This window comes from Sesamum indicum, linkage group LG3, assembly GCF_000512975.1.
Source record: "Sesamum indicum cultivar Zhongzhi No. 13 linkage group LG3, S_indicum_v1.0, whole genome shotgun sequence".
NCBI lineage: Eukaryota > Viridiplantae > Streptophyta > Magnoliopsida > Lamiales > Pedaliaceae > Sesamum > Sesamum indicum.
In genome coordinates, this window is record NC_026147.1 from 24,211,691 (window position 1) to 24,222,123 (window position 10,433).

The following is a 10,433-nucleotide window of genomic DNA, read 5'->3' on the forward strand; positions in this document are numbered from 1 at the left end:
GGAATGGAAAGTGAAACATCTAGTCCTTAACAAACAATATTAGAATCTAATGCAGAAAGCTTTAGCAGATACTGCTTTTAGAATACATGAAATCTGGACGGTAACATTTCAAACAAATCTTCTTGGTCAAATTGCTTTTAGTAGGCATCCAGCCGTAATTTGAATTTGAAAGATACTATAATGGCACATTTCATGTATTCCATATGAAAGTTCGAAAAGGAACAAGGTGACAGAAAAGTCAACGGTACTTAGTATTTGGCAAAAGAGGAGGCGAGAAGAACAAACCCATGTCAATTGGTGTTACTAAGCAGGGGACCATCACAACATCTTCAAACTTAACATTAAGATTAAGATTAAGCGCAAGTACGGGTATGTAAATAACCAAGCTAAGCATTTACCTCATCAATGGTCTGATTTTTGCGGCTTCGATGCAGAAACAAGTTTGACTTAATAAGTGACCAAGATGACTGTTGAGCAACTGCATAATATACAAAATTAACTCAAAAGTCAAAGCAAGGAAGATGCATATTATTCAGAATGCATCCGAAGACAGACAGTTAAAGCTGCTGTGTGATATGGTAGTCAAGTACCCTTTGATTGGTCTGGACTAGACTTCAGCAAGGCATCACAGGCATCTTCCTCACAAGAAGCATCAGATATTTCCAGCTCTTCATTGATTTCTGAATTTGACTTCTCTTGAGGAATAGAACAGTCAGCAAAGTCTTTATCCATGTTATCTTTGCAAGTCCTTCAAAATTGTAAACAGAGAATTCATAAACCATGCTTCAAAACAGAAGGAATTGAATCAACACCCAAAAGCCAGTAGCAAAAGTACAGCTCTACAATGCTTTAAACCAGTGCGTTAGTTCACAAACTACAAGTGCCTCAGCAGTTTAAAGTCCAAACCTTACTAGATACTTGACTTGATCTATTTTTTAAATCATTCAGTAAGCTATTCTTAAGCTCACTCAAGTCTTGCCCAATATGTGTTGGCATCAGCTTATCCAAAAAATATAGGTAAGTTTAGCAAAATAAGTATCAGGCATAATGGCATATGATCTGGAGCAAAAATCTTAATCACTTTTCAGTAAGCACAATATTGATAAAGTTCTTGCATGAATGAAAATATAAATCTCTTGTTATCACTCCTTGAAACCTTAAGGAGGTCTATTAAAGTCTTATAGATCCCTGTGACTGTGATTAACTTAAATTTGTTAATTACCCTCTGCAAATCAGATTGAACATACAGCTGACCTGGTGCCCAAAGATCCTTGCAGTCAGAAATTTTTTTCCAAAAGAAGAACTTCTTTGGGAAAATTGTAACCTTAACCCCACACAACCAACCCAACATACCCATCTTGGCAAGAAATTTATGGAACAAACATGGTAACCTACAATAAAACAGATGCAGATTTTGCAAATAGTATCTCTGATGGGAAATTTGAATTGGCAAAACATGAGGCGAGGTCTAGTCTAATATCATCCAAACCCCAGCCAGCCGTCTCTTCGTAAGGGTCATGTCCTTATTGGGGGTGATTTCATGTATCCAGATTCTAAGCGCATTAATGATTAATTACCATCCACAGTTTGTTTCTTCAATTTGATCTGCAAGTGTAGCTGGTATCCTCCGCCATTTTTGGCAGTCGTCACAAAGCACCCATGCATTCCTTGGTGGAACATATTGATCCCTCTGCCCACCAGATGGAAATTCGAAGCTGATTGCTGGTCCACTTAAATCCTTGCTCAGGTCTCCAGTTTCTCCAAGATCATATGATGCTTCATTTCCTAGAAAGTCGATCGTAATATGAGACAGCTCATTTACAGTCTTCAATATTACATGAAAAATATATGAGAATGAGACAGGGACTGGGGGCAAGAGCAAGACATGAAGAGAATAGTTTTCTACGGGTTTGTAAGTTTCTTCTCGTGTGCACAGTACAAACTTAAACAAATACCTTCTGTCAGATGACTTTCAGCTCCACCAAGGGCGCCACTACCACCACCCTTCTCAGCAATTTGATGCTCACCTACTAAATTATTTTTATCCCCCTTCTTTCTGAAGGTTTTGTCTTTCTTCCTGGGTAAATCCAAGACACCACACCGGCCAGCATGCCGTCCCATTGCTTTAGAAGATTTAGGGAATTTTTGCCTATTCTTGAAAGGAATCAATTTATCACCAGCCTGTGAGTCTGACTCAATTGCAGCAACAAGCCCTGGAGAAGGATTCATTTCAGCACCAGCACATCCTTTTGCTGTAATAAAAGGAGTTCCAGGATCAGCCATGCTTGAACAGCATAAAGTATCGTTGGAAACTCCCTTTGGTTTTACAGTTGCACTCATGGAAGCATCATGACAATAAGAGACACCAACCACTTCCTGTCCTGATCCGAGTTCTGCGGGTGCTTTAGCATTTCTTCTGGTTTCTACACCAGTTTGCTGGCTTTCCAGGCTGCAATCACCTAATTGATCGTGCTTATCTTTCTTCTTTCCTTTCTTAGATTTCATCCTTGGGAAACTCAAACTTGAAACATTCCCAAAAGAAACATCAGGAACAGTGCTTGTGAAGCATTCCTCGTTTCTCATTTCCATAGGCATAATTAGACTATCTTGCATATTTTGTAAGCCTTTTTCAAAAAGTGGAGCATCAGAAACAGAGTTTATAACTTCTGAATCAGGTGAAGTTCCTGGATCTGAACACCTGTTTTCAGTGGAAGGTCCCAAATTATCTCCCTCCTCCTGGCTGCTAATTTGATGGACATCACCTGAAGTAGATGAATTTTCAACAATGCCGTTGACATCAATATGTGATCCCAAAATGGAAGTATCAGAAGATGCCATCTTCTCCAAGTTTCTTTCATGTGGCAATACCATACCTCCAGGCACTTCTTCCCCAAACTTGCTTTCCAAAGTGTCAGGTAAACCATGATTGCTGTTCCCAGGTGCATTAAAGTTAACCATCCCACAGCTCTGATTGCCAATTTTAATCTTCAAAGATATGTGACCAGTTGGAGTGCAGCTTTTCCGGACCGATTTTCGACCTGTCTGGTCCCTGATAGCATTCCTCTTTCCTTGACCACCTCTTGCTCCTTTCAGTTTTTTCTTATCTAAATTCAGGTCAAGCCCATTGTGTTCTTCAAAAGCTGGTAAGATACTTCCCAGATATCCCCAAACAGAAGATCGAGCCGGCTTGGAGAATAAACTTCTTTTTCTTCTTGAAATCTGCAAGGAATTTAAATCTAACGCTGAGTTTTTTTTTGTTATCCTCCTACAATTTCTTGATGGTTTTCGGGACTCATTGTTTTGATTCAATTTAGTAATTGTATTGCGAACACTCTTCCTCCGTGAAGATGTATACACAATTAGAGGATGATGTGGTTCCTGGGCTTTGTCAATTTCATCCACAACCCCAGTGCCACAATTTTCATGTGAAGATGGTTCAGTAATACCATCACAGTCAGAAGAATCAAATTTACAAGTATCTTTTCCCTCTTCAGCTATCTGTCCAGGTGGATCAGCATCACAAATGGAACCAACAGCATCAGTTTCAATGCTGTTTTTTGCTATCTCATTCCTCTGCTGGGGAAGATCTGCAAAGCTGAAGGAATCAAAAGCTGAAAGAAGAACATCAGCATCTAAAACATCTGACAACACCATTTTTGACGATGATTCAACAGGTTCCAGACAAAGGGATTCATAAGGTACTGGGGAAACAGACATTTTTCCAATGTCAAAATCAGGATCAACCACAAACGACTCTTCCTTGATTTCACCAGCATTTTCACCAGATGATGTCTCAGCAAACATATTACCCAGTTGACTGAGATTCACTAGATATGAAGAGAAACTGCGGCTGCAGCAATCGGGCAACCCATAGAAACGCTACTTTTCCTGAGATTTACAACAGATATACCTCAAATAAATGATAAACTTCATGGATATGCAAATGCATAAATAAAATTCCACAATGGTAAAAAACAATGCATCTGAAAAGCTATGACCCTCTAAATCTGTCATTTCAATACATAGAAACCTGTAAAATAACGTAATTTTACCATTTCAAATAGCATCTACTATGCAATAGTCATATTACAAGTTTAACATACCATTTACTTTAGTAACGTTTCCAAGCCCCATAGCACAACTTCGATTTTCTTCCAAATAAGCTAATACTGAAGTGGGAAAGAAAAACTAGCATGCAATCATGCAGAACATTTCTTGGGACAGCTAAACAAGGAAAACAGCAGTTGGATATCAAGAAAATCAGATTATATGTTCCTTCAAAGATACGTTAGCTGAACTTTAAGAAAGTTAGCACGAGTTCAAAACCTACAAATAGAAAGAGGACAGACTATGCATTAGTTATACAAACAATTTTGACCGTCCCCACTTTACTCTATTAAATATTCAGAGCACAATAGTACAACTTAGATTTCCATATAGGTAATATTGGAAGGGGAAATTAGAAACGAGCATGCGATCACGATAGGATAAAAGGCTCAGGAAAACATAGAAAACGCCAAACAAGGAAAAGAACATTTGTTTATCAATAAATCAGACTGTACACCCCTTTAAAGCTGAAACAGATTAATTGCGTGGAATGTAGTTTTAAGAAACCCAGCCCAGCAATTAAAAAGCATCTTATCACGAGTATAGCTTATGGTAATACGTGTCCAACTCATTACGATAAGGAGAGGACACGTTTACAGCGGATCTGGGGGTATTCATACACACGACATTACTCGAGCTGAGCAGCAAGTGTAAAATTGTTTCCAAATTAGTTAGGGGCTATCCAATAGCAAAGCAACATGTGCTGTGAAGTTGTATTTTCTGTTTTTTTTCTGTTTCCACTGTTCTGTTGTGTATAATGACCGGAAACAATACCAAAAGCATCGGTTTTTTACAAAATCAACGAAATTGACCGTAGTCTTCTCCCAAATTCTCCCTGAATCATAAGACATTTATGTATAAAATCTTTCAATACGTAGAATGAAACAAGATTAACTAACCCCTTGGAAAATCCTATACAGTACGTGCTAGGGCGTAGACGGAACTACAAACACTGGATGATAAACAGATATAGATAGTTTGTCATAATGAGTATATGCATGAGGGTACGGATGGAAAACAAAAGGAGAAGGAAAATTGAAAAAAAAAATAAAAAATTACAGAACTGTGAAAAGATGCAGGTAGAAGTTAATTACAAACACAAATATCAAAATCCCAAAAAAAAAAAAAAAGAGCCCAAAAAACAAAAACCAAAAACCCTAACTGCAAGCAAAATCAAAACCCTAATTTAATAGCTGGAAACGCCAATGCCGAATCCCGAAGACACATAAAAACAAAAATCATCCACACACAGTAGAGAAAAGAGGGATCGTACCTGCAGAAAATCAATAAACGCGTTGAATATCAACGGGGGAATTACTAATTCGATTAATAACAAACAAACGCGTATATATATATATGCATACAACGCCTGTATGTATACATTCGTCGCTGCGTTTATGTGTTTTTGTGAGAGAATGGAATTGCTTGGCGGTATCAGCAAACGGTCGTTAAGGGCAGAAAGAAAATAGTGAGAGAGAGAGAGAGGAGAAGAATCTCCGACCAAAACATCCCAGTTTTTATCTATCCTGCTGTTGACGCACACACGCAGTACCGGTACAACATTGGATGGATAAAGTACAACCATTCGGTGCAAGGTTCTGGGTCTGTGACGCGTGGCAAGTAGAGGGTTACTTCGGGATTTTACAAGTCGCTGATTTTTATTTTATTTTCCATTTTTCGTTTTTGCTTAAGAAGTTGTTATCTTTTCCTTTTTTCTTTTAATGAAAAATAATGAATTTCTTTCATCACTATACACAAATTCAGCCACTACCAGAGCTGAACATATTATTTATTGTCTGTTTTTTAATCAGCAAAAAAAAAAAGAGCATAATATTCTGTATTTTATAGATTATTTATACTATTAATTTATAATTTGTTTACATAATTTTTTTTTTGTGTAATTACATAAATTATCCATCACAACTAAAAAGTATAAGTAGTTTATATAATAGGGATAATAACATTCCCCTCCCCTGATATTTGGTTTAATTACACTCGGACCCTCTGTGATTTGAAAATTATATCTAACGCACATAAAGATTTTCTTTTGTATAACAAATAAGTTTCCCCATAAGCCAAAATAATCTAAACTGTTGATATTTATAAAAAAAAATTAAAAATATATATATTTACGTGTGATTAACTTATTACTGACTTGTTATATGATAAATAAATATTTTTTATAACCAAATTATCCTCATACATTTTCATGCATTAATACATGTGATGATGTATGCATTCCCTGTTATAATGGTAATTTAGTTCTGAAAAAATATTTGACATGCAATAAATCAGTAATAAGTTTATTGATGGTAAATATCAATTTTCATTCAATTTTTTCGTTAATATTATCAAATTTGGTGAATTATGAATAATGAATTGACGTATTTATTAGACGAAATGAAACTTCAAGGATGTTAGATGTAATTTTTTAAGATATAGGGAATTTATATGTAATTACACCAAATCTTAGAGGATGGGAGTGTAATTATCACTATATAATATTGTTGACATATTTTTATGAGTATAAATTGTAATTTTTCAATAAGCATGAGTTGTTTAGCAGAATTTATAGATGTTTTTTATGAATGTATATTTAATTTTTTAAAAATATATGAATAATTTATATAAATAAATCCTAAATCAGGAATATATATTGTTATTATCTCTATTTTTAATTATATCCTACATAATTCTAAAGCTATCGACTTCTGTGCCGCTCTTATAATAGTAATGAAATGAAATGTTGTCATAAATTATGAAATACTGTGTACGTCATCTCAAGCAGATTCTCATTGGAATACGACACATTATTTCATGAAAAAAGCCTCATTATTTTCAATTTGTCGAGGTATTTATTATATCAATGGTAGGTGATGAATAAAGAGTATGGGTTGAATGGTAAGATGGTCATTTTAGCTACAGTTTACCTTTGACTATAATACCATTATCGTATTTCTCTATGAAAATAGCTGCACCAGCTTTAATTCTTGACGAGTTAATTTATTTACTAATTCATGGATATTTAAAAGACATACGGTTTCATTTTATACTTTAGAAAGAATAAATAACTACTTAATTTACATTCTTATTTAAGTTTGTAAATTTATTATATTATACCCCATATATTTATGTATGAAATATTAATTATTAGATTGTATCAAAGAAAAGAAAACGTACTGAAAACCTCTGCGCCGAATTACAAAGCAACCCTCCCGCTAAGGCTTGGGAAAAAATGCATTCATTGAGAACAATACTAAACTCAATACAACGATATGATGAAACAAGTACCACCTTGTCACACAACTCCTCGCTGTATATCTATTACTACCGCCCTTACTTTCCTCCATCTCAACACCTCTAATCTTCCTATTTGACCTGAGCAGGTATAAAGAGTGGTTTCAACCCAGTTGTCGCTGGCACAATGCACTGAAGAAGATATGTTGAACACCAATAAGATCAGACACATTTACCAATATTTTCGATCAGTACATACTCTACAATGCACAGAAACTGCACTTAAAGCACCAAAAAACACTGATTCAGAAGGCAGGACATTTATCTGTCATTCAGCATCTCGTGCAATTATTCCTATCCCCAAGCACTGCGTGGTTAAAACCAATTTGAGACGCTAAAGTCCCGAAGCTTTCTGAGGTGCTTTTCCATATCTTGCCTAGTTTTGTTCCACTCTTCCTTCTCTATTACTGTGGTTGGATCATCTCTTTCGCCCTACAGAATAGGAAAGAGCAATGAATCAGCTAAATGGAAATAGACACTATGAAGCACAAATAACAAGTTGTTTTGGAGTAAGTACCGAGGGAATTATTTTAAAGGAATTCCCATTATCACGAACAATCAGCAAATCATTTTTTCTATCTCGCTCACTTCCTCCAGGAACTGTCACCTACAGAAAGGAAATAAATCAGATGTTAAGATGTAGAATGCACTCGATTAGCTTAGCAGCGTATGACAAGCCATTGTTGTCCTATAAGTAATATACAGCGACAAACAAATAGGGTAAAAAGGAGGCAATGCATCATAGAAAAGTGGAAATTATTTACTGTCAGAATATACATATCAGATGCTAAAGGAAGCTGAGTGAACAACAGAAGAAGAATTGAGGAGAGCTCAATGGAAAAGAAAAAAGAGACTAAACAAAGAGAGAAGTAGCATTTTCGATATTTTTGATGGATTTCAATCACTTATTCATTTCAATTCAAAAAAGGAAGAAAAAAACCAACAATGCAGAAGCAGCTGAAGTTAAGAGGTCCATAAGTACTTGTCCTAACGATTTTCAGAATTGTAAAACAGAAAAGGACATATAACTCAAAGAAATTTCCCCCTACCACAACTTTCGCCCTTGTGATTGATTTTGTTTTTGAATCAATTACATAGATCTCCTCAAAATCCAGAGCAAATTCTGGATCACCCAATCGACGGTTCCTGTAGTGTTTTGTCAGGAAAACCTGCCATAAGGGCAACATGTTTTTAAATTCTCAAGGAAACCAATTCAGACAAAAAGAACCATCACATCCAACTATTTGCAATAACGTCATTGAAAGCTGTCAAAAAGTGCATATAAGAGTATATATAGAAAAGGAAACAGATATGACCATTAAAGGGCCTGACATCTTTGCAGAATTATAGGATCTAAAATTCCAAAATTTTAATCTACAGACCACAGAGATGCGCAAGTTCAGCCAACAATTTTGAAAAGTCTAACATATTATTGCAGAATAGTAACTGCAGACTGCAAGGACATGCATACAACCCAATTCGCACAAGCAATCCTAATATCAAATCTAGAAAGTGCACACAGATTTCCTTGCCAACAAATTATTGCAGAAACAATACCAGGAATAGTCAGGTCTATATGCATGGCAATGATATTAAAAATTTAATCTATTCCTATCATGACACTTAAAAAATTAAACAACATAATACCAAATATTAGATGCTTTGCTCAGACCTTCAAGACTTCCCTTTCAGACTTGTACATGGGGTCTCGAGGCGCATCAATTGGTGGCTCTGTCACATTGTAGCACCCATAATCACTCTGTGCACAACGAATATACTGCCATTCCAAGAGAAGCAAACAAAGTTCAATAAATGTGTGACAGCAAACAAGTAATTTAATCAGCATGCATTTGTGGAATGCCCACCTGACTACATTAGGAAAACCTAGTCATTCAGCAGTCGTTATACTTAAAATGCTTGATTATCAATCAAGATAGTAAATTATCACATCACTGGAAACAGAAAGAATACCTTTTGAGGCATGGGTGCAAGAACCTTTGGAATTGCATATATATCTGTGTCTGGAGGGGTGACATACATCTACAAACCAAATATATAAACCTGATTAATCAACAGAACAATCGTATAAGATAACAAATCTGTTTGGGGTATCCAAGAATATTATTAAAATCTGATTGTTCAGACTGATTAACATAAACATCAGTTGTGTTGTTCGCTTCAGCTATTAGAATCGAGTTATGGTAGCAACAAAGATTGCACCAGCTTATCAGTTACGTTGTGCCAAGTATAAATTACCTTAATCCTTATCTAACAAGCAATTGAACCAAACTAAGGTGTAAAATTACAACTTAATTATACCTACACATTCAAACATGGAAGCAGAAAAATTAATACACAATGGATTAAGTAAATGCATATTGTTCCTAACTGGTACCTCTATAAAATCATAAACAAGCATATATGATGAGTATATGAAACTTAAGCAAGCTTCATTATCTGCCATCACAAGAAACCAGTACAGCATAACATCAGAATCCATGCAAAAACACACGATACCAAAAGTGTCATCATGTCCTTAACTTCCTACACATTCAACACAGAAAGCTTTATTACCCAAGGTACAGCTAACATAGCACAGCGTACAGCACTGAAAAACCCTACCTCCCGAAAATCGTACACGTCATTGTCGGGATCAGGAGGCTTCCGAATGAAAAAATCACAATCCAAAAGACAAATTTTATGAAATTCATCTTCATTTATGCGATAATCAACTATTTTCTCGGAGTCCCAACCCTGAGTGGACACGAAACTCTTGCTATGCACCATTGCAATGTCATCTTCTCCGCCATGGCCGGCGGCGGCGACGGCTACAGCGGCGGCGGTGTCATAATCGACATCGAAATCCTTCTTGTTGTCGACCTCCTCCACCTCATCTTCGTCCATGTCATAGTCATCCGGGCCTCCTCCATCTGCGTCTCCGTCATCCGCCCATGCCCGGAAGTCCGGTCTGCAAGATATGGGCCGGGTCATTTTCAAAGACCCGCAAATGATGGGCTTTGGAAGAGAAA

At 36.2% G+C, this 10,433-nt stretch overlaps 2 protein-coding genes across 4 annotated transcripts in view; both read right to left on the reverse strand.

Annotated features, from left to right (window-relative positions):
- Window positions 1–5,721, reverse strand: part of LOC105159443 (histone-lysine N-methyltransferase ASHH2) — a 15,410-nt gene extending 9,689 nt beyond the window's left edge. The window contains exons 1-5 of one of the 2 annotated variants that reach the window (XM_011076511.2): window positions 5,381–5,721; window positions 1,956–3,888; window positions 1,578–1,785; window positions 591–748; window positions 399–478 (exon numbers count right to left, since the gene is read on the reverse strand). In XM_011076511.2, the coding sequence (XP_011074813.1) occupies window positions 399–478; window positions 591–748; window positions 1,578–1,785; window positions 1,956–3,804 (2,295 nt within the window). In that variant the 5' untranslated portion in view covers window positions 3,805–3,888; window positions 5,381–5,721. The remainder of the gene's footprint in view (window positions 1–398; window positions 479–590; window positions 749–1,577; window positions 1,786–1,955; window positions 3,889–5,380) is intronic. The other variant, XM_011076510.2, reaches the window with a different exon arrangement.
- LOC105159444 lies at window positions 7,307–10,433 on the reverse strand. Of its 2 annotated transcripts, XM_011076512.2 has the most exons (6): window positions 10,027–10,433; window positions 9,376–9,444; window positions 9,077–9,181; window positions 8,454–8,573; window positions 7,922–8,011; window positions 7,307–7,836 (listed from the first exon to the last, which is right to left on the reverse strand). In XM_011076512.2, the coding sequence occupies exons 1-6, from the start codon at window positions 10,393–10,395 to the stop codon at window positions 7,720–7,722; spliced, it is 870 nt and encodes a 289-aa protein (XP_011074814.1). In that variant the 5' UTR covers window positions 10,396–10,433; the 3' UTR covers window positions 7,307–7,719. The 2 variants fall into 2 exon arrangements, with proteins under 2 accessions (XP_011074814.1, XP_020548254.1); XM_020692595.1 differs by lacking the exon at window positions 8,454–8,573.

Coding starts and splice junctions, on each gene's coding strand:
- LOC105159444 (XM_011076512.2), bottom strand. CDS start 10,395: ATGACCCGGCCCATATCTTGCAGACCGGACTTCCGGGCATGGGCGGAT. Junction 9,445..10,026: donor ACGTGTACGATTTTCGGGAG/GTAGGGTTTTTC, acceptor TTTGGTTTGTAG/ATGTATGTCACCCCTCCAGA. Junction 9,182..9,375: donor TTGCACCCATGCCTCAAAAG/GTATTCTTTCTG, acceptor TTGGAATGGCAG/TATATTCGTTGTGCACAGAG.